General features: G+C 49.7%; 1 protein-coding gene and 1 long non-coding RNA gene across 2 annotated transcripts; one reads left to right on the top strand and one right to left on the bottom strand.

Annotated features, from left to right (window-relative positions):
• Positions 1–1914: 1914 nt before the first annotated feature.
• Positions 1915–21719, top strand: ALKBH5 (alkB homolog 5, RNA demethylase). Its single transcript, XM_082199850.1, has 5 exons — positions 1915–2189; positions 3918–5066; positions 11417–11497; positions 16209–16364; positions 17598–21719. Exons 2-5 carry the CDS (start codon positions 4330–4332, stop codon positions 17779–17781), a joined length of 1158 nt encoding a protein of 385 aa, XP_082055976.1. The 5' UTR covers positions 1915–2189; positions 3918–4329; the 3' UTR covers positions 17782–21719.
• On the bottom strand, positions 21139–22938 carry LOC309519177. The gene is made up of 2 exons (XR_014213725.1): positions 22827–22938; positions 21139–22079 (listed from the first exon to the last, which is right to left on the bottom strand). It is a non-coding gene; the product is annotated as an uncharacterized lncRNA (long non-coding RNA).
• Between the last annotated feature and the right edge of the window lie 456 nt (positions 22939–23394).

Here is a 23394-nt window from a genome sequence, read left to right as displayed (position 1 = left end):
AGGCAGTTAAAAGGAAAGCATGGCTATCCAGGTTGTGATTTGGTAGTTCTAGTATATATTTTTTTTTAATTCAGTTTTAGAATTGAAAACAGCTGCTCACTTTTGGGTAAGGATTGCCTCCAGGTGAGCAGTGGGAGGAGCTTTGCAAATTTGCCTCTGCCCTCCCCACACTTTCAAAGTTACTAACACCACTACATATGGGCAGGCAGGCAGTAACTTTTTGCTAATAACTTGCAGGTTTGTGGAATAAGAAATACTTTTTCTTTATTATTCTGAATCAGAATTTTAAAAACCTTTGTCTTTGGTGTGTATCATAAACTCAGGCATTTGCTATACCAAGAGGCTGAGGAAAGCCGATTATCCCATGATGCATCAGTGCTGGCCCTGGTTGTGTCAAGGGGAAGCAGAGGCTCAAGGGAGATATTCTGAGGAAAGCCGATTATCCCATGATGCACCAGTGCTGGCCCTGGTTGTGTCAAGGGGAAGCAGAGGCTCAAGGGAGATATTCTGAGGAAAGCCGATTATCCCATGATGCATCAGTGCTGGCCCTGGTTGTGTCAAGGGGAAGCAGAGGCTCAAGGGAGATATTCTGAGGAAAGCCGATTATCCCATGATGCACCAGTGCTGGCCCTGGTTGTGTCAAGGGGAAGCAGAGGCTCAAGGGAGATATTCTGAGGAAAGCCGATTATCCCATGATGCATCAGTGCTGGCCCTGGTTGTGTCAAGGGGAAGCAGAGGCTCAAGGGAGATATTCTGAGGAAAGCCGATTATCCCATGATGCATCAGTGCTGGCCCTGGTTGTGTCAAGGGGAAGCAGAGGCTCAATGGAGATATTCTGAGGAGAGCTGATTATCCCATGATGCACCAGTGCTGGCCCTGGTTGTGCCAATCAGTGGTTCCCTTGATGAACCCTGCAGTGTAATCTTTCTCCTTCAAAAATCACCACAGCAAATTTTAGAGTGAGACTCTTAAATTAAAACCTCACGCTTCTGTTGTGATAGAAAATGTCACCATTGTCCGAGGCGTTTCATTGGCCACTCGCCCGCCGATCCTTGTAAGCGCCTGTTTCATTTCTGCAAATCAGCGGGCAGGCTTGTCATTTTGAGCCCGCCTCATAGGGTCAGCATGGCCAATCCGCGCTGAGGTAGGCGATGAAGAAAGGAGGGGGAAACTGTTGAGTTGGCCACGCCCCCTACAGTAAACCAACACAAGCGTCTATGCATAAACCCCACCCTACGCTCGCGTACGTCATTGCGAATGACGGCGTGGAAATGGCGCTTCGTGGCGCGTGCACTAAGGAGCATGCGCAGAGAACATTAAAGGCCCTTAAGGAGTCCTTAATATAGAGGTAGAAAAACAAGAGTTTCACACGCACAGCTTTCACTTCTGGCTTCCATTCCAACGCCGTAATATAAAGGACATTGTTACATAACGGATAATGAGAGCGCCACTCCACCCTTCCACGTTCCAATCTCTATAGTGCCTTTTATAGCTACGCACTTTGCTCAGCGCATGCGCCATTAACTGCCGGAAGTGTATATTTTATATACGCCTATGACTTTCTTTTTTTCAAAAAAAAATTTTTTTACTGCGCCTGTATAATATTAGTTTGACCTCTCTTTTTTTATCCTTGTGAGAGAACAGAAAACAGCCAACGGCCTGTTCCGATGTTCACCGGAAGCAGCCGCTCTACCATTCCCCATCTCTATGGCGATGAAAAAAACAGGGAGCGGTAGAGGAGGAGTTGGAAAGAGCGTCGGCATGCGGCGCGTGCGCAGAAGCGGAGTCGCCGTGGCGAGGACGCTCTTTAGCCGCAAAACGAGAAGCCGCTCGGCTCTTGGAGAGCGGGGGCGGGGCGGGGCTACCGCGCGCCTGCGCAGTGCGCGCCACTCCGAAGCGTGCGCCTGCGCAGTGGCCGACTCTTGCGCCGTGAGGAGGAGGAGGAGGATGCCCCTGAAGTTATTTATAATGTCGGGCCGGCCGCTGGTGACGTAGCGAGGAGTTCGGGCAGCGGCGGCGGAGGAAGCGGCGGCAGCGGCGACGCCTCTTCCCTTCCTGGTGTCCCTCCGTCCGCCCGTCCTTCCTCCTCGGCCCCCGGGCCTCCGCTGCCATGGAGGGAGCCGGGCCACCTCTGCCGCTGACGGAGCCGGACTCGGGCGGCGCGTGCTGAGGGGCCGGACTGGGGCGCGGTGAGCCGGGGCAGTTGGTTCCGGGGCGGACGCCCCCTCGCAGCGCTTTCCGTAAAAGGCGAGACCGGGGGAGGGGGGGGAAGCAGCCTCTCTCTCCCCCCTCGTGCCTCTCGGAGGGTGAGGGGAAGAGACCAAGAGGTTCGGGGGCGCCCGCCCTTGTCAAGTGGGATAGGGGGCCGGAATGCGGCCCTGAGGCTGCAGAAGGGCTTCCCGGCTCTCTATAAGTTCGGCGGCGGAGATGCAGCGCCAGTAGGTTCAGGGGCGGAGGAAAGGTGCCACTGGGTTCTGGCCCTGGCCTGTTAAGTGGGTAACTACCTCTGCCTTTTTTCTCGCCTTCCTCCGAGGCAGGGATAAGCCGAGAGGTCAATAGGTTTGGGGGCGAGCCGCGGTCAGAGGCTTTTCCCTTCCTTCCTTTCTTGCTCTTTCTGCCTGTTTTGGTTGGGATAGTGTGCTGAGCATCAAGGCAAACAATTGGGGGTGGAGAGGCTTTCTTCCCCTTCCCCCTCCCCATGCCCTGTTACCTGGGAGGACACCATTGCTCCCTCTTCCCTTTTCTTGAGGGGGTGAGGCAGGTTGCTCCCCTCCTGACCTCCTGCTGCCCATAGAGGGGGCCTTGTGCCTCTTGGCGCTTTCTAAGAGGGGTCACAGAGATCAATAGGCTTGCAGTGGGACTGAGACTTTTATTTTTAGCCCCTGCTTATATAATGGGCCTCCTGGCTTACCCCCCCTCCCCGTTTTCTTTCAGTTCGTGTGATTGGCTTTGAGAAGTGGGTTTGGGGATTGAGGAAACAGGCTAGGCCTAGTTATAGAGGGGTCCTCATGTCTCTTCCTGAGTGGGAAGCCAAGAGCAATACTCAGTGCAGGAAAGAAGGTCTTTCTTTTCAAACTCTTGACTAATTAGGTATTGGTACATCCCCCCCACCCCCTTCACTTCCTGCTGGAGAGGATAATGGATCCAGGTGCATACAAATGGGCTCTCCTTCCTGTCTCTTTCCCTTCTTCTGAGAGGGTAACAAAGAGAGAAAGAAGTATAGAGACAGGCAGCATTTCCTCTGCCACCTTCCAACCTCTAGCTGTATGAGAGTTTTCTGGATCTTCTGCCCTTTTGCTTGGGAGACAGACAGCAATAGGTATGGGGGGCAAAGAAGGCAGTTATCCCCTCAGTGCCATACCTCTGTTTTTGGGGAGTGCTGCACCCCACCCAGTAGGTAGGGGGGCAACGAGCAGCAGAAAAGCTGTAGAGGAAGGTTCTGGAAGGGGGGAGTGACTTATTAGCCTCTCCTTTATGATGTGTGGGCCTGGTTCCTTTTCTCCTGGAAGGAGTAGGTGATGAACAAGGAGCAGGGGTGGAAGGGGGATGCACTCACCATTCCCATCTGTTAACACAGGTCACCTGCTGGCCTCTCCTGTATTTCTAGTTGATGAGTGAGTTAGGGAGGAGGCAATATGTATAGAGGGAACAAATAATGCAGCTGAGTGAACTTCTGGTCTGTTGCTTGACCCTGTGCTTCTCCCTGCCTTTAATTGCAGCCACTTTTCCAGGTCAGGCTTGGCCTGGAGTGTTTCCAAGGATACAGCTGGGGGGGGGTTGACTCAGGTGGTTTGCATGCCTGGGAAAGGGGCTTCCCAGCTCTTGGTGCGGTGGGCTCAGATAATGTATCTTGCTTGTTTCTTTTATCTGCACTTTTCCTCCTTGCTCTTTGCTTACACCATTTTCTCCTCCCACAGATGGAGTGTGCTTAATTGTCCCGGCACTCACCTGCGAAACAAGATTGGTACCACTGGATGAGGAGACCTTGCATTCATCTGTCCGTTCTGTATCAGTACTGGAATGAAACTGAATCTGTAACATTCTTCTCATTCTCGCAAGGATTTGTTTCCCCTTGCCCCTCCTGCAGGGACTTGGGGCGGGGTGTCTCGGAAGGGTGGAGTGCCTTACCCATCAGGAAGGGCACCTGGTTTGGTTTGCTCTCCACTTGTGGAAGCTCAGCTGTAGGATTTCTTGGTTTTTCCTCTGGGAGTTTATTCCACTAGGATAGACAATGCCTTGAACGGGGACAGCGCTTTCCCACTCACCAGCCCTACAAACCATTCACCGGGGAGTTCAGCAGAGGTGGCGAAGGCGACTGGGGAACTCGCCATGGCTGGGAGTGGCTACACAGACCTGCGAGAGAAGCTCAAATCCATGATGCCTTACCGGGACAATTACAAGGGGGGCGGCACTCGAGACCCTGCCGAATCTCCCTATGGAGGCGCAGGTGGAGCGGCAGAGCGCAAGCGGAAGTACCACGAGGATTCCGAGTCGGAGCCCAGCGACTGCGAGGAGCACCAGCGGGAGGAGGAGGAAGAGGCCCAGAAAGTCAAAAGCGGCATCCGGCAGCTCCGCCTCTTCACCCCTGAGGAATGCGCCAAGATCGAAGCTCGCATTGACGACGTGGTCTCCAGGGCTGAGAAGGGCCTTTATAAAGAGCACACGGTGGATAGGGCCCCTCTCCGGAACAAGTACTTCTTTGGGGAGGGTTATACGTACGGGTCTCAGCTGCAGAGGCGAGGTCCCGGTCAGGAACGGCTGTACCCACGTGGGGAAGTGGATTCCATTCCCGAGTGGGTCCATGACCTCGTCATCCGCAAGCTGGTGGAGCAACGGGTCATCCCCGAGGGCTTTGTGAACAGTGCGGTGATCAACGACTACCAGCCTGGGGGCTGCATAGTCTCCCACGTGGACCCCATCCACATCTTTGAGAGGCCTATTGTCTCGGTGTCGTTCTTCAGTGACTCGGCACTCTGCTTTGGCTGCAAGTTCCAGTTCAAGCCCATCAGGGTCTCCGAGCCGGTCTTCTTCCTGCCTGTGAGAAGAGGGAGTGTCACTGTGCTCAGGTAAGGAAAGTTGCAGGAGGCCTTTCCGAGTTGTTGGCCGGTTTCAGCTCTTGAATCGATAGCTGCACATCCAGACAGATTTGTGTATTGTTTGTTGATTTTGTATAGCATGTTCCAAGTGCTAAATGTTTTGTGATCCTTGCTTGTCTTTTACAGTTGCCATTATTCCTTCCTTACAATTTCTGGAACAGAACCTAAAAGAGCAGGTGATTTGTGTGTTGGGTCTGCAGGTGACCTTACAAAGCAACTTAAGTGATTCCCACTGACTAGCAGCAGCTTTCAAACCTGTCTTCTAGTCAGCCCTAAAATGGTTTGAATTCTCATCCAGGACTCCTCACTGATAAGATCTGTAATGATAGGACAAGCATCTGAGTTTATCGCGCATTATTAATCTTCTCTGCTATATGCAGATGCAAGGACTTTGGGGTTCTACGAAACATCCTCAGCTTGTGATCGGCAAAAGCAAACCATGACAGCACAGCCAGCACAAACAGAGCAGACAGTGCAGAATGCAGCCTGTAATGTGCATGGGTTCTTCAGCACACAAACTTGATGCAAGAATGCTTCCCAAGGAACTATTGAGGCAAGGTTCATAAGAGCTAGGAGGAGCTTAGCTGGAGAGCGCATCAGCCGTAATAGCTTGTGATAAATGCCACCCAGTTTCAGGGGTTCTGCCAAAACAAGCCTCCGTGGTTGGAGAAACTGCTTCTCTGCAAGCATTAACCAGGGATTGGGGGGAACCCCTGGCCCTCCAGGTTTGGCTGGACTACAAGTCCCATCAACCGTGACCAGACCATGCCATCCTGTAGTTAATGGGAGTTGGTGTCCAGCCATATTTGAAGGGCCACAGGTTCCTCACCCCTGCTAATTAATGTGAACTAAAGCAGGGCAGGTGGCTTTCCTTATGATGAAGAGTCTCCCTCTCATCCCAGAGAGAAGGAACTCCAGAGAAGGGTAATGACTGTGTGCTGGAAAAGATAGAAGGCTTCGCTTCAGACTCCTGACAACAGGAGTCAACACAAAAGAAGGAGCAAGTCTGATTGGAAGGAGTGCTTTTTTCACTCTGCCTTCCACTCCAGCTAGGGCACTCTCAAGCCAGAGTTGGATGGCTTGCACCTTGTCTGGGAATTTTCTTTGACTCACTGGGGGCGCCTCTGCCCCCCCTCACAGCTTGAGAAAAATGTGTTAGTGGAGCAGAGTAATTGTATCTCCCATGCAAACTGGTTTGAGAGCTCTCTGGCTGCAGTTGATTCTCTGTAGTAGTATCATTCTGAAAGTAAAAACCCAATACAAGCAGTAGCAGTCCTCCTAGAAGTGAGTTAAGCCCAGCATGCAAAACCAGCAGTTGACCTTTCCTGCCAGGAATTGGGCAGGGAGCCCTTGCTGACTGTACTCCTGAATTGCCGCTGGTGGTAGTGTTTTGTCATTTCTTGTCCACTGTCCTGATACCATGCAATAAGGAAAGCTTTCATAAGGGGAAAGCTATCTCAAGCATGCCAACCCTTTAGGGCTGAACTAAGTATTAGCGTACCCATTTTTCTACAGGTGTTTCCATGGGTTTCTCCAAGCCCGTTTTCTGTTGGCTGTAGAGCCAAGACTGTTACTTTGCAATAAGCAGTGCTGATGTTTTCTGTAGCGCTCTCCTCTTCAATTCCTGGCTCTGCTTTTTTCTCTGAAACTGTGTTTACAGTGTAAATACTTGCAGGTAACATTAGACAGCATTCCTTGTGGCGTTAGTGCCTGTGGAAGAGCAACTTCTCCAGGAGCAGAGTGTGAAAGGGCGCGAAATGTTGGGTCAGGATAAGCCTGTGACAAACTGTATTTATAGCCGTGTAAGCCAAAGCCAGCTCTCCGCCAGGATGAGTCAAACATCCCTAATGGTTCCGCGTTGCCATGGCAAAAGGAGGGCCACCAACATTTTTTGGGCTGAGGAGTGAACACTTCTGCCAGTCTGAAAGGCTGCTTGAGGGGGTAACGTGATCCCCTGCTTACATTTGTAAAGCGATCTCCACATGAGCCAGGAAGGAAAATCTCTCCTTCACATAAACACGGCCTTGCACAATAGTCCAGGTGCATCAATAATAAAGCAGTGTAAGGACTAAGCATTATCTCTAAAAGTGCGCACATTAACCAAGGCTCATGCAGAATTACATGTGGCAGGAACTTCCAGGAAGGGGCTGAGCAGCTGTGCACTCTGCAGCTGAAATGAAACTCTGCCTGGTGCAGTTTGATAGCAAGGAAGTGCTAAACACGGGAAATAATTTTGTCAGTCTAACGAAAGGTCTGTTGCAAAATCTGGCTGGCTCCCACCATGGTGTATGCAGTAAGAATTGTTGGCCCTACCCATTTTTAAGGGAGATATAATTTATGCATAATAATGGAGGCAGCCTGCAGCTTACACTGGTTGCTAAGCCTGCTGAAGCCACCCGCTTCTGCTATGGAGTTGCCATGTGTGACTAGCAAGACTAACAGGACTCTTGGCATGCACCTGTCTCCCTGGCTGTTTCAGATAGCTGAAGACAGTGGCATCCCTTCAAAAAGATGACTATCTCTTCTTACCTTGCTCATCTCTGGTAACGTTGCAGGGATGCACCCCAAAAGGGGAAATTGGTACCCTAAGACTTGTCCCAGGTGAGCAGGCTTTTCAGAAGCCTTGCTTTGTATTCATGAATTCTTTGCTTTAAGGGGGCAGTGGCTTTTCCTTTTGTCCAAAGCTTTCTGCTCCTGATTCTGATAGAGAACCAGCTGTCCTGTTAGTTTTGCTTTGCGGCAACTATGTCAAATGTGGACCTAATTCATTAAGAAAGGAATGGCTGAAAGAACTTCACCTGTGCTTCAGAGTTGCCAAGTTGGAGGGAAGGAGTGGAATGGAATTCCAGATTATTTGACCACAGTGGCGTAGCGTGGGTTCTCAGCACCCGGGGCAAGGCAAGTAATTTGCGCCCCCTAACCCATGGATTTTAGCACTCGAGTCTCTTCCGCCCCCCCCAGATGTTGCGCCAGGTGCGGCAGGCCCCCCCTCCACCCCCCACGCTACGCCACTGCTCCCACCACAAGTCTTCAGGACAGCCATCCGAAGGCTGGCGCGGGGAGAAGGTCTCTCCGCCCCACCGCCAGCCTTCGGATGAGGTCCGAGGACAGTGGGGTTCCTGCTTCCTTGAGGAGGGCCGGCCAAACGCGCCCCCCCAAATGTTGCGCCCGGTGCGGCCGGCACCCCTGGCACCCCCCACGCTACGCCACTGTTTGACCATATGAGCTTTTCACGGATGGATGGATGAAGTCCCCTCTGCATAGACCAGCATGGGTCTACCGCAGCCTACAGTGTCTGAGTCAGTTCCTCACGGACAGAAACAGCATTTCCACAAGTCTTTTCTAGTAGCAGAAATCTTCTAGAATTTCAGTAAGCCTCCGGGTGGGTCACCGTGCAGCACCTTCACTGTTCCAGCTTGCCTGGTTTCCAAGAAAAGAAGGCAGCATTAAGCAACTAGCACACTTTAAACGCAGAAGTTACTTCAGTTTGAGGGAAGCAGCTGCTAAGCTTTTGGGCATTAACTATAAAAGGGCACCTTTCCAAGGGAGGTTCGCCTGAGCAGAAAGTCAGCACTGCCAGTGCAGCGCCCAGCACTCCTAGATCTGCTTGGCACTGCCAGAATGGACTAGGCCAGTGTTCCAGTCACGTGGGCCAGCTGGGTATAAGAACCTGGTCAAGAAGGGAGGGAGTAGTTCTAAATACGGCTGCTGTTGAGAGGGCTGGCAGGGAGAACCTAGCCAAATAGAAGCAGCATGCTTGTTATGGCAACATGAGTCTTGATATCGCTTGGTCAGTGGCTTTTGCTGGTAGCGGAGAGGTTGATGCAACAGTTTGCTTTCTGTTTACAGGCGTTATGTGGGCAGGCACTTACGCTTTGCTCACCATCCTTGTTCTTGAGTGTCTTAAGAAAGCAGCTTCCCAATTCTTGCCTCCTGATTCTTCAGCACATGACTGCTGTACCGCCCTAGCTGATATTTATATGCTTTTTGCATGGGAGGAGAGAATCTGTAAGTGCCGCTTCAAATGTTACGAAGAAATGCAGGGAATGGGAAGCGCAGTCCGTTGGGCTTCCTGTTCTCTACAACCTGGTTGAGAGGGGGGAGTCACTTTGAACTCTCTTGAGGGGCCTTAAAACAAGTTGATGAGATGCCCTTTCACAGAGACAGTGTCTCCTCCCAGAAGACTTACCTACTCCTAGTGTAAATGATCAGGGTTTTGCGGCCCTATTGGGAATTTCTACTCCTGTGAAATAGTTTGCAACTAGTTAGGTATGATGCTGTACATAGTTTTTGTAACACTGAACAAGCAAAATCCCATTTTCTTCCCCCCCCCCCCTTTGCCCATTTTGGCAACGATTGCTTTCAGGCATGGGCTGGTGGCCAACTGGGGGAACCCACCATACCTGACAGAAATTTTTGAAATCCGTAGCTGTCTGAATTTGGTCGCTTTCGTACAGGTACTCTTTGGAACTCAGACGTCTGTGCAAATCCCTTCATGAAAGCCAATGCACATATTGTTGCCGTGCTGCTAGGAAACTTCAGAGCAAAGTTATTGAAATGGTCAGTTTGTGGGGGTTGGGTTATGCAGGCAAGGTTCGAGGTGTATTAACAATACAAACTTAAACTGGTTTTAATAGTCAAGGGTTTCTCAGTGAACTCTGGGAATGGTAGTCCTGTGAGGATGTGAAGAAACTACGTAGTCTGCTAATATCCAGAGTACTCCTGAAGCCACACTAGATAAACTGGGTTTAGCTTAGTGGAGAAGACAAGCCAACCTGGACCCTGAGATCATCATCTGAGGTCCATCTCTGAGTGTGTCTCATTTCCCAAGGCAAGGCAGATGCAGGCAGGGCCTTTTTCGTGGTGGCACTCAGTTTGCAGAATGCTGTTGCTCATGTGTATCAAGGCTACTGATACTGGGATCTTCACAAACACATGGCTTCTGTTCGTGGCTAATGATAATGGTAGCCAGGGAATAGAAGGCATTGCTTCAGTATTTCCTGACTGCAAGCAGTTCATTGTAGCCTTCTGCAAAGGATCTTGCTCACAGTCCCTCTGAATAGGAGATATAGTGCTTTGAGTGCCATTAAGGTTTTCAGAATTACCCGGTAGTCATGGGTCTGGAATCAGGGAAGTGCTGTGTATTGAAATCTGGCTGAGCCCTCATGGTCTTTGCAGCTATGCTGTAATGCAGATCCTGTCAAGGAACTCAAATGGAACAAAAATGCCCCCCCCCCCCACTTTCCTTAGATCTTGGGCACAGTTGTCAGAATATAGTTATTGAGTTTGCTCACGTTGCTGCCCAAGCAAGCTAGACTTCGTCCTGTGTTCTCCTTTCCCCCACATCCACCTTCCTGCACCAGCATTCTACCTGTTCAGGTAGATGCTTACCTGAGCCACTGGTCTCTGGAGCCCGAAAAAGAACAAAGTTGACTCTTGGGGAGGGAAGGTGGGAAGATTCTTACATTGGGACTTTGAAGACTCCAGCAAAGCTAGCCCATGCTACTGCATTTGATCTGTGGTTATGGGTGGCAGCGAGGATTTGGAGTAGGTGGTGGAACCATGCAAGCAATGGTCTGTGTGGCAAATATTTCTACATGGCTTTCTCAAGAGCAGGGGTGGGGAAGCTGTGGCCTTCCTGGTGTTGTTGAGCTCTGACTGTCATCATTCCCTGCTGTTGGCCACACTAGCTACAGCTGTTGGGAGTTGGTGACCCCTGCTCTAGAGGATATCAGGGCAGGATGGTGTTCCCAGGTAATATGCAATCAATCCCTGATATCTCGAGATAGGACTGGAAATGTTCTCTGTCTGAAATCCTGGAGAGCCACCGCTAGTTAGCAATACTGAGCTACCTGGGCCAATGGTCTGTCTCTGTATAAGGCAGATTCCCACATGAACCTGAGAAAACGGCCTTGTCTGCTGTATTGATGGTGAGCCAGTGTGGCATAATGGTTAGAGAGCCCGCATAGGATCTGGGAGACCGGGGTTCAAATCCCCACTCCCAAAACTTGTTGGGTGAGCTTCGGCCAGTCCCTGCCTTAACCTACCTCAAACAGGGTTGCTGTTTGGATAAGATGTAGAGGGAGAGAGCATTGTCACCCTGAGCTCCTTAGGAAAAAAGGTGGAATATAAGTGAAATAAACTTAAACGTTGGGCAGAGATGTTATGAAGGGCTATAAGTTTTGGCTGAAGTTGTAGGCGGAGCTGTTTGATCACCAGTATGGCTGAACTGGGGCTGAAGAGAAGCAGGAACAGATACAGCCTTTTAAAACTTAAGTTGGCTTGGTTTGAAATCCCTCTTGGATCTTTCTCTTCCACAGTGGTTACGCAGCTGATGAAATTACACACTGCATTCGACCACAGGATATCAAGGAGAGGAGAGCAGTCATCATCCTTAGGAAGTAAGTGGTGAAGCATCTTTGAAGAGAATGTAATTTGTATATGTTTCTAAAGGGGAAAACATCCTTTCACATTCTTGCTGCCGCCAATACTTTGAGCAGCTAAAACTGGTAGCCTCTAACGCAGATGATTCTGTCCTGGCTAAGCAAAATCACTCTCGAACTTTGTGAGACATAGCTGTTTCCTTGCTCCCATTTATGAGGCCCGTGGTTTGTTTGTTTTTAAAATGAGAAGCTGGGCCTCCTTAACAAGATGCAGGGAGGAACCTGGGGCAGCGCTTGATGACCCAGTAAATCCTGGGAAACCGTAACGCTGCTGGGAGGCCGAGGAAGTGTTTTCTTAGCATTCTCAAAACATCCTGCCCCTTCCTAGCACTTAACTGGTAAAACACATTGCGGTCTGTTTTGAAGGCACGCAGCCAGGAAAAGTGGAAAGAATGGACTAGCCCCACTAAATCTTCCTTAAAGTAACAGCACTTCCTGCCCTTTCCATTGGCTCGCACACATACACCGGTAGGAAGCAGAGACTTGGCTTTGCAAATACAACTCAGAACAGCAGACTTAAGAGGCCTGAGCAGTTGTGTGGTCGGTGTGGTTTTGGTGTGAGAGAGTTTGAACCCCCCTGACGTGTGGTGGGCTCACACAATTGGCTTAAAGCTGAAGGTAATCGCTGCACAATACAAATTGCGAGCTTCTCACGGTACATTCTACGCTACAGAGCAGGATCCCCAAATTTAGACCTCCAGGTGTTTTTGGACTACGGTTCCCATCATCCCTGACCCACTGGCCCTGCTAGCTAGGGGTGTTGGGAGTTGTAGTCTAAAAGCAGCTGGAGACCCAAGTTTGAGAAACACTGTTTTAGAGTAATGGTGGGCAACCTGCAGTCTTCCAGGTGTTGTTGAACTCCAGTTCCATTAGCTCCAGCCAGCTTGGCCTGCGGTCAGGGATTGATGGGAGCTGTGATCCAGTAACATCTGGAGGGCCCAGTTACAGTGTGTGCTGCTTTCCTTATAGAATCATAGAATTGTAGAGTTGGAAAGGAACCCCAAGGGTCAGCTAGGCAAACCCCCTGCAATGCAGGAATCTCACCTTGATCATACATGACAGATGGCCATCCAGCACCTGCTTTAAAAAGGAAGGAGAGTCCACCACCTCTTGTAGGAGTCTGTTCCGCTGTCAGAAAGATCATCTTGATGTTTAGTCGGAATCTCCATTATTGTATCTTGAAGCCATTGGTTTGGATCCTAGCCTCTGTAGCAGGAGAAGACAAGCTTGCTCTGTCTCCCATGTGACAGCCCTTTAGATAACTGAAGATGGCTATCTTACTCCTCAATGGGACGCGGGTGGCGCTGTGGTCTAAACCACTGAGCCTCTTGGGCTTGCTGATCAGAAGGTCGGTGGTTCGAATCCCCGCGACGGGGTGAGCTCCCGTTTGCTCGGTCTCAGCTCCTGCCAACCTAGCAGTTCGAAAGCATGCCAAAAAGTGCAAGTAGATAAATAGGTACCGCTCTGGTGGGAAGGTAAACAGCGTTTCCATGCGCTGCTCTGGTTTCAGTGTTCCATTGCGCCAGAAGCGGCTTAGTCATGCTGGCCACATAACCCGGAAAAACAAATGCCGGCTCCCTCGGCCTGTAAAGCGAGATGAGCGCCGCAACTCCAAAGTTATCTGCGACTGGAGTTAACTCTCAGGGGTCCATTACCTTTTACCCTTTTATTTTACTCCTGTCAGTTTCCAACAACTATTCCTCATAAAGGCTTGGTTTCCAGACCCTTTCTTATCTTGGTCGCCCTCTCACAGGAGTAGATTAACCCCAAGGCTGCCTTGCAGGCTGGGTTTGCATCTCCACTCGAGAGAGTTGGAATTGTATCCATGATTTGTGGAATCCTTGGCAGGGAAATGGGAGCGTGTCAGGTTGCTAGTCTGCTAGTGGCCCTGGTTGTGAGCAGTGTCTCCAGTAACGTGCATCGGAGAGGGAGCTCAGGGGCCCCAACCCTTGCAAAACATGGCGGCTAGGGTCAGACAATCCTCCAGCAGTGTTCATAAGACTCTGGGGAAGGTTCTTTTTCATGTCTCGCACTTACACCTCTGATAACTCAGTACAGTGGTGCCTCGCAAGACGAAATTAATTCGTTCCGCAAGTTTTTTCTTCTTGCGAGTTTTTCGTCTTGCGAAGCACGGTTTCCCATAGGAATGCATTGAAAATCAATCAATGCGTTCCTATGGAAACCGCCTTCAGACCAGGTCCGGGGACAGTCTGTCCCCCGACCTCTTCTGAAGGCTGGGGGGGGGGAACAAGGGCTTTTCTTCCCACCCCCAGAATTTTTAAAAACCCCGGGACAGCGGAGGACTTCTCCGCTGTCCGGGGCGATTTAAAAGCCTCTGGGAAGGCAGGCAGGGGGGACAAAGACTTTCGCCCCCCGCCAGCCTTCAGAAGAGGTCCTGGACCTCTTCTGAAGGCGGGCGGGGGGCGAAAGTCTTTGCCCCCCCCCTGCCTTCAAAAGCCGTCCGGGATAGCGGGAAGTGCTTCCCTGCTATCCCGGACTGCTTTTAAAATGCTGGCGGTGGGGAGCAAAGCCTTTCAGCCCCCACGGCCTTCCTGGACCTCTTCTGAAGGCTGGAGGGGAGGGGAGGCTTTGCCCCCCACCGCCAGCATTTAAAAGAGGTCCCCGGAGATTTCCCTATGGGCTTCCTTCTTGCGAAGCAAGCCCATAGGGAAATTCGTCTTGCGAAGCAACTCGCAAACGGAAAACCCTTTCGTCTTGCGGGTTTTCCGTCTTGCAAGGCATTCGTCTTGCGAGGTACCACTGTACTTGCTTGAGAACAGAAGTACGTAATGAGGAAACTATCTAGCTCCGATGCACTTTGAGTGGAATTTTCCTGAACAGTCTGGTAACTGGCGTAGTCATAAAAACTTCAAGGCAGTGGAAGCATAGCAATATTTATGGATCCTTCCTGCATGCTCTGGGCTGCTGCGGAGGGTGGCTGCAGAACAGCCTGGCAATCTCCAAGGCGGAGTTGGTGGAGCAACCAAGAAAGAAATTGGCTTTCAGCTTAAGAGCAGATTGAAAAACACGAGGCTGTAGCTCAGCTCCCAGCTAGTTTCAGGAGCAGGTTGCAAGATTATTTTACCCCTGTCCTGTTAGTTTGGGACAACCTCCTGAGCTACTTAGAACTTTAAGGAATGCGTTTGCCTGATGAGAAATGTTACCTGGCAACGTGTTGAGGGGCAGGAGGTAAGCAGAGCTCCACCTCTGGTTTCTGAGCCTCCGTTAAATGCTGCCTGTAGACATTCAGATAACAGGGTTTGGTCCAGCTGAAGTAGATCAACTGACTGATCAAGAACTGGGCAAGTGTGTCAGAAGTGTTGGTTTTATTTGGGCAGTTAAAAAGATAATCTTCTTCAGACTTGTTACTTATGCAAATTACTTAACAGTTTGGACAAGTAACTTCTAAGACATCTTTAGTTTTGGGAGTGTTTGGTAAGGTTGCTATAAACATCAACAAGTCCCTGGATGGTCCACCCCTTTTGGCTTTTCTCATGGAATTGCAATATCTCCGTTTAAAAATAATAATCATGAAATGCAAGCCAGAAGGAAGCAGAGCAGCAGCGAAATACTAAAACGCAAAACGTCTGTTTTGAAAAAGTAGTTATGCTATATTGACAGCAAGCAAGCATCCTCTGGCACTGAGACTTCTTGGAATATTTGACAGGCCTCTTGACTGGTGTGCCAATCCTGCAAGCTTGGATGCTTTTTTCTTCTTATGGAAAGATTGCTTCACAAATGCTGGTTTCTGCTCCAGTGCCAAACGCTCTGCTTGGAATCATGCAGCGAGAGAGGCCAGCGGTGCTGGGAACTGTAGTTCAGCAACATCTGGAGGGCCACAGGTTCCCCATCCCTGCCCTGCAACCTGCTACGCATAAAGGACGTGGCTTCCTTGGTCGACCTGTCCCCTTCCAATTCCACTAGCCCATGTATCCATTTGGCACCTGCCAATTCAGTTCAGCATGTGGCTTCTAGGACAAATGGGCAAAAGAAGCAGGGTGGGCCGTGCAGGAAGCTCTAGTCCCATTCGTAGCCCCAGGAGGAGCGTTGCCCTCTGAGTGCGTGTCTCAGGTCCCAGTCAAACTCCTGGTGGCAGAGGAGGGGTCCTGTGGGCAGGTGCAGCAGGGGAAATCCATAATTCTATCCTAGAAAGCAGCTTCTGCAGATCAATAAACAAACGGCTTCTGTACATTCATGCCAAAGTTCGAGCTGAAAGCATACACACTGCTTTTTTCTGTCATGTGGGCTGTGGAAGTCTGCTATTCCTGGGGCATCTGGGCTTTCTTTCGGAATAAAGCTGGGAAAATCCAAGTAGAGTGTTCAGCTGCATATATATCAGTGAACAGGCGTCAGATTCAATTTAGGTCAGCATTTCTGTAAATGTTAACTGACTATCATGCTAGGTGGATGCTCTGGTTGGTGCCCAGTCAAGATACATATGAAATACGGATTTCGGGGAGGGGAGAGGCACTGACTTAAGCAACAGATAAGGAGGCCTGACTTTTGCTCATCAGATCACATGTGTGGCATGTGGCCGCCTCCTCTCGCCTGCACCCCTGGGGCAAATGTTGAAAGTTGGCACAGTGTCTCTTAACACAAATAATGTCTCTTGTTCCGATGCATCCAGTAGAATTAGATGAGCACTGCTTTTGTGTCTTAACCCTTCCAGGACCAGGCTAGACGCTCCCCGGCTGGAGACGAGATCCCTGAGTAGTTCTGTGCTGGTGCCAGGGTACGCCTCTGACCGCCTGTCAGGAAGCAACAGGGACCCCATCCTGAAGCCAAAGAGGTCCCATCGCAAAGCAGACCCAGACGCTGCTCACCGGTAAGTGAATCTGCAACGGGACAGGGCAGGAGGATGGCAGCTGCGCATCATACAGAGAGGCAGGAGGGCTGCTGAGTTGTGTGGATCTGTGGAGTCAGGAAGGAGTGACCTCTTGCTTGGCTTCTGCTGGTTTTTGCATGTGACTGTAACCCATGGTTGGGAAAGTCCACTTCATAGCCCTGCGGGGGTCAGTCTTTGCACTCAAGTCCAAGTGCCACAATTAATGGAATTGCGCAGAAGCAGTTGCTGCTTCTGGTTTCAAAATGAGGCTTTGGTTTGGAATCTGTGAGTGGAGAGGCAGGGATTGGCACAAAAGAGGCAAACCTATTACCTCCACTCCTTCTGTGTGTGTGTGCTTTGCAGGTGGGGCTGTCTCTCCCCTGGAAGTAAGGCTTAGATGCTTCCACAGAGACACTCACCCATAATTTCCAACCAGTGTGTGTGTGGATATAATTTGGCTTTGGAGTGGTGTTGAACTCTTCCCATGTGGTGCAGGCATGTCAACCGCTGTTTGCAATACAGCGTTTTGGGGTTAGGTCAAGGGTTCAATGAAGGGGAGAGCCCAAAATGTTACTGGAGCTGCACAGCCTCCTGGTGTGCCTAAAGTATCTGTTTGGCTCTTCACATTGTTCATCTTCCCTTAGCCTTTGAGGTAGGGTGGACAATGAGTCCCAGTGAAAAGGTCTTGGCGTACTGTGCACCTTGTCACTTGGATGGGGGAACCTGTGGCCCTTTAAATGTTCCTCGGCTCCTACTCCCATCATTCCCATCCAGTTGGGCAGTGGGCGGGGATGATGGGAGTTGGAGTCCGGCATCATGCGGAGAGCCACTGATCTCCCACCTCTGGTGTAACTGTTCCAGTGAAAAGCAGCAGTTAAGAGGTAGTGCTAGATATATAATCTAATTCTCAATGGCACCTTAGACCAATGTTACAGTCGCCACAAGGGAATGTCTAGCTACTGTTTTCCCCCAATGTTGTTGTCGATTTCGTTTCAAACAACACACTGAAACATCAAATAAAACAAGCTGGAATAAAACAAATTGAAGCTTCAAGGAAAATCTTTTAGATCCTTCTCTAAGTGACGTTTTGCTTTCCCCAGTCGCCAGCCGGACATTCCAGAGATCTCCACGAGGTCGCAGCTGGTCCAGCCCCAGTTGCAAAATGAGCCTGACTAATTTCTAACACTGCCCCGAATCCTCTCATTGGTCTGTCTGTCTCTTTCCTCTCCTCAGACCTCGGATTCTAGAAATGGATAAAGAGGAGAACAGGCGCTCGGTCCTCTTGCCTAAGCACAGGAGGCGGAGCCATTTCAGCTCTGAGAACTATTGGCGGAAGTCTTACGAGCACACGGAGGACTTTGACGAGGAAGAGGAGGACGGCAGTCCAGCTCGGAAAGTGAAGATGAGGCGGCACTGAGGGAGTCTGTTCTTTCACCCCCCACCCCTTCCAACAGAGATATTTGAGCTGATGAGACTGGCCTTCAGGCTGTGAAATCGCATCTTCCCCCACCCCTCCTCCCTCCCACCCCCCTTGGCTATTTCTCATCTAGCTTCAAGGTTGTATTCTCCCTCGCCCCCCCCCTCCACCCCTTTTACGCTGAAGAATGGATCTGGAACGGATCTGGCTTTTTTTTTTTTTTTCCTTAAAGAGAGGCAGCGGTGCTGACCAGGTTGTATCTGCAGCCACCTGCCCTCTTCCCCTCTGCTCCCCAACCCCCGGGCAGTCGGTTGCGCTCCTCGAAAGCGTGGAGCAGCAGCTTGTCTTTAAAGGGGCAGGGAGAAAGCTTATGTTGTTCTTTGAGGTGTTTGGGCTGGAGTGGATTTTGAAGATGCCAAAAAAAAAAAGGAAAAGTGGTGCGTTGAGTTTGCTGAAGGAGTTGAGAATATTCGTTTATGCTCTTGGCGCTGCTGCTTCTTGAAAACGTTATAAATACAGCGTTTCTCCTTCCCCACCCCAATCCTCACACTACCAACCGCGTGGTGAAATGCTCTCCGTATCGCCACCCTGCTCCGCTCCACACCAAAGGGCTCCTGATTTCTGAAGCCGACGGCCATGTGAATTTATTTTCCTCGCAGTCATTTCAAAAGCCGCCTCCCTCCGGCAACTGGAAATCTAAAGCTTTGCGAACACCTCTTCTTCTTAATTTTGTTTTTTTGGTGACACCGGATGACAAAGCGTTTAGGACGTGTTGCACTTTAGTGTCAGGGTTTATCGCCCCCTCCCCTTGAAATGCCATATAATTCCCCCCCCCCCTCCTTCCCCAAAACCCTTACTTGCTTGGGCTAGCAAGCACCTGTGTTTTCTGCGCTGCTAATGGGGAAAAAAGGATACAGTCGTGTTTTCTCTTTCTGTGAAGGATGCACAGTGGTTCCACATTGGGGCTGCTGCTTGAGGGCTCATTGAGGGGCGGGAGGGGGGCAACTCTTGGAGGGGAGAGGAGCTGCTTGGCTGGAAACCTCAGATTCTGCCGAATCCCTCACACTAACAGCACAGGGCCCATACCTAGCATTTTCTGTATAAACATAGTTATTTTGAAGACATTTACCCGCTTTGTTTCGATTGAGGCTTTCCTTCTCCCCACCCTCCTGGAAAACCAGACTTTCCATCTCTCTTGACACTTGAAAACGATGCTTCTGTGGCGGTTGTCCATTCTTAAAGGTAGATGGCCCCGGGCAAACACTCGCCGTCAGGAATCCAGACTGGGCGGGAGCTGCGTCTGTGTGGGGCAGCCCTCCTCCCTTGGTTCTCAACATGGGCAGACTCCCAGTGACGTGGGTCTTGGGATCAGTGAAGCAGGAACGTTTAGGCTGCCCCATGCAGAAGGCGGGAATAGTGGGTGAATCGGCATCCTTTTCTGCTTCTTCAGTGACTTCAGGCGATGGGCTCCCCTGGCTCCTGGTCTTGCACCAAAAGCATCTTGCTAAAGGCATGTCAAGACCTCATGTTTGGAGTTGCCAGCTGGCCTCTTAACTTGCTTCATGCTTCTTTCCTGCTTGAGCCAAGCCCAGAAAAGCACATCCTGTTGCCCCAAAGAGTTCAGCTTTTAAATGTTAGGTCTTCTCCCCAATGGCTGTAACCTCTCTCTCTCTCTCTCTCTCTCTCTCTCTCTGCTTCCTGCTTTGTCCCAGCCTGGAAGAGTTTTCAGTGTTCAGGAAGCAGGTCAGAACCTGGGTTCAAATCGCCTAAAAATCACCCTTATTTTTTTAAACCACACACGAGAAGCCCAGCTTTCTGAACCAAAAATCTGTGGTTCAAAACGTCCGCTCTTAAGTATCTTGAACTTCATTTGTTCTTCTCAATTCTCATACCTGAGGAATTCTCTTTCTCTCCCCGCCCCCAGCCAACCAGGTCGCACGTGCCTTTTTGCTATGATCTATATACCTCACAACCATCAAATTACCTTATGCTTTTGACAGACGAGGAGCTTTTGACCCCAAATCCCCAGATTGCCTCTTGTGCTTTATTCAACAGGGGCTGATGCTCACCTCCTCTACAGCTTGCTCCGCTGGGATGGGCCAACCCACCATATTGCTACAACACGTAATATAATTATTATTATTTTTAATAATTTGTCTTCCCTCCTGACTTGCCACCAGAGTGAAACCTTTTTGCTTTCAAAAGAGTTATGGCTTCATCATAACACCACTTCAGTTTTCCTTCAAAGTTCCTTAGGTCGTGTGGGCTGCTCCCGCTTGCTAGTTTGGTGGGGCAAATGTGTTGAGCTTGGCTGTTCCTTGCTCCTTTGCCTACAGGTGAGGAGGAATCAGGATGCAGGTGGGATGCCAGATTGCTAAAAGTTCCCAAAATACCCTGGTCTGCAATGCTAGACTGTTTCTGCGACTGGCAGTGCAAGAAACAACAATGCTTTTTTTTTTGCCCCTGTGAAAGGAGCACATCAACCAAGAAAATGGATGTCGGTGCTATGACTAATCTTAAGGACTGAAGGGCTTTAGTAGATTTGCAGCCTTCGAACTCGGCATCCCTGTCAGTTTAGTGTATTTCCCACCAGAATTTGGGTTTTATTTTACTGCAGAGTTTTTTGTCGACATCCCACACGACTAGGTTCGTTTGACCCGCTCCTCTTAAGTGTTAGAAAAGAGGTTTCAATTTTTGCTTGTGTGATTTGCCATAACCGAGATGATGTTGACTCGTGGGTGAGCATTCCAGATCTGATTTTTCTCCCGTAAAGAAGGCCTTTGCTTCTCTGCGCCCCTGCTGCATCGGCACTGAACCGACCATACGGTGAGCAAGGAGGCAAATGGGTGAATCTTCTTTTCTCTTCTTCCCCGCATCCCACCTTTGGTGGCAAGCACCTGGTAACCTTGGCGGAAAGACATATAGGGAAAAAGACGCTGCAATAGTTCTGTTGGCACTTTCTGGTTCTTGCACCTATTTTAAAAGTTTTGGATTTCCCGGTCCAGAAAAACCACTGAGGCCAGGGCACGTGCCAGCTGCCTCCTGAAAAGTTAGATTTTCCTGGAATGTGGCGAAGGAGGGTAAAAGCCAGGGGCTGGCAGGTACTTTCTCCCACTTCCCTGCAGTTTGCTTTTCTCAGGCACCATCTGCTGTGGCGATTGACCCAGTTCTAAGGCACAGTCTGATGGGATTAAACAAAAAACGGAAAAAGCTACCCCGTTTCTGAGATTGAAAAGTGTTGACGGATGCCTTGGTTCCTTTTTTTCTAATGCTGTTAGTGTGAGGTTTGATGGCAGCCAATCACTGGTAACAGGATCCAGCCACAGCCCCTCACACAGGGTCAGGCGGCTTTTGAAATTTTGAGGTTTGTGTGGTTTGGGATCTGTTTCCAGTGATTAGCTGGGGGTTTTTTGTTTTGTTTTGTTATTTTAAAAAAACACCGAGTACGGATGTGCTGGAGCCTGAAGGCAAAACTTGCTCCAGAGCGTTCCTGGGTTTCTCTCCTCCTTGCACCTCCACCCCCCTCTCTTCCCAAGCACACACTTAAAAAAGAAAAAGGAAAAAAAATTAAAAAGTTCTGGCTGACTTTTTTGTGTTTTTTTTAAATGGAAAAAAAATCTAATTTTTTGTTACAAATAAAATAAGTGGCAATATTTTTTTCTGTAATTTTTCATAGGAAAAAAGTGTGATTTGTAAAACCAATTGTACAGTTCTGAAGTTTGAAATACACAAAATCGCCGTATTGCGTGGCACGCTGTCAATGGGGGAGGGAGGGGAAGGGAGAGATTATTTTCCGTACAGTACAGTGTATTTGGGGAGAAATCTTTTAATTCGGGTTGATTTAGGAAGAGCTATAGTTCCCTGTCAGGGTTTGAAATTTCTTTTTTTTTTTCTTGTATAGAATGCTGCATTTAACTAAATAAAAGCCGAAAGCATCACTTGACTGAGTTAAGGTGTTTCCATATATATTTGCTTTTTAAAAACCGTAACGATGCTTGCATAATGCTGCCGCTGTTGCAAGTGTCAAGAAGTTCTTCATATATTTTCAGTAATCCTTAACAGAAGCCCAGAAGGTAAGAACAGTTTTATCCCCTCATTGCTGACGTGGGAGGCAGGGCAGGTTTGAAATGTTTGGTTCGATGCCGTGAGAGTAACGGTGTGCTGCTTAATGGTGAAATTAGATGCAACATTGGCTACTTAATGAGCATTCATTCTGATTTGCTTGCAGGATGATGTAGTAGAGCAGGCTTCCTCAGCCCTCCAGATGTTTTGAGACTACAATTCAGTTGGTCCCTTACCTTTCCCGCCCCGACCTGGCCACAGTGATCCATGCGACGGTCATCTCCAGGCTTGACTACTGTAATTCGCTCTACGTGGGGCTGCCCTTGAAGCTGTCCCAGAAACTCCAGCGGGTACAGAATGCTGCAGTGAGGCTCCTCACGGGGTCTCTGCCATGGGAGCATATTCACCCAGTGCTTTTCAAGCTGCACTGGCTCCCGGTGGAGTACAGGGTCAGATTTAAGGTGCTGCTTTTGACCTTTAAAGCCCTTCACGGCCTAGGACCCTCGTACCTACGGGACCGCCTCTCCTGGTATGCCCCACGGAGAGCCTCAAGGTCCATAAATAACAACACCCAGGCCCTAAGGAAGTTAGATTGGCTTCAACCAGAGCCAGGGCCTTTTCAACACTGGCCCCGGCCTGGTGGAACGCTCTGCCTCATGAGACCAGGGCCCTGCAGGATCTGATTTCTTTCTGCAGGGCCTGTAAGACAGAGTTGTTCCGCCTGGCCTTTGGCTTGGGGCCAATTTGATTCCCTCCCTCTCTTTCTTTTTTCTTTTCCTTCTCCTCCTGCAATGAGGCTACATTTTAATATTTTAATGTTCCATTATTTTAATGTTGTATTTTATTTTTGTTTTTAAGTTGTAATCATTCATCTTGTTTTTATTATTGCTTGTAAGCCGCTCTGAGCCCGGCCTTGGCTGGGGAGGCCGGGGTATAAATAAAAAATTACTATTATTATTATTACAATTCCCATCGTCCCTGACCACTGGTCCTGCTAGCTAGGGATCATGGGAGTTGTAGGCCAAAAACATCTGGAGGGCCGAGGTTGAGGAAGCCTGTGCTAGAGCATGGCCCATCTCCCACCTTTCTTGCTGCAAGAAATCCAGTCTTTCCGGGAAATGGCCATGCTGCACAAAAGCACCCCACCAGCTGCAGCCAGGATTGGCCCATATGTGATTTAATCCCACCTAAAAATGGCAAAGAGACTTGGAAGTGCCCCAAGTCAACCTGGATGTGCAATCAGAGCAGCGGGGCCACTTTCTGAGGGGCTTCTGGTGCCTTTGGTGGGTTGTGGCAGGTTGAGCTAACACATCACAGCCTTAGGATGTTATGGTTTGAGGCAGGTCTGGGTTACAGCTGAGCTTTTTTGTCTTCACAAATGAGAGCGGCCATTGCTCTTTTATCCACAAACCAACAGGCATGCAGCTTTCATGGCTTGCTTACCATATTCTTCACTCCACAAGACGCACCTGACCATAAGACACACCTAGTTTTTAGAGGAGGAAAACAAGAAAAAAAATATTCTGAAAGAAACCGTGGATGTATGATTTT

Source organism: Podarcis vaucheri (assembly GCF_965113315.1).
Source record: "Podarcis vaucheri genome assembly, chromosome: 14".
In the NCBI taxonomy this organism is placed as follows: Eukaryota; Metazoa; Chordata; class Lepidosauria; order Squamata; family Lacertidae; genus Podarcis; species Podarcis vaucheri.
The sequence above is the reverse complement of the archived record's forward strand: the minus strand, read 5'-3'. Positions and strand labels throughout refer to the sequence as shown.

Excerpts from the sequence above, each read along its gene's own strand:
- ALKBH5 (XM_082199850.1), top strand. The coding sequence starts at position 4,330 with ATGGCTGGGAGTGGCTACACAGACCTGCGAGAGAAGCTCAAATCCATG. Across the intron at positions 11,498-16,208 it reads GCAGTCATCATCCTTAGGAA|GACCAGGCTAGACGCTCCCC; the intron begins GTAAGTGGTGAA and ends TAACCCTTCCAG. Across the intron at positions 16,365-17,597 it reads GACCCAGACGCTGCTCACCG|ACCTCGGATTCTAGAAATGG; the intron begins GTAAGTGAATCT and ends TCCTCTCCTCAG.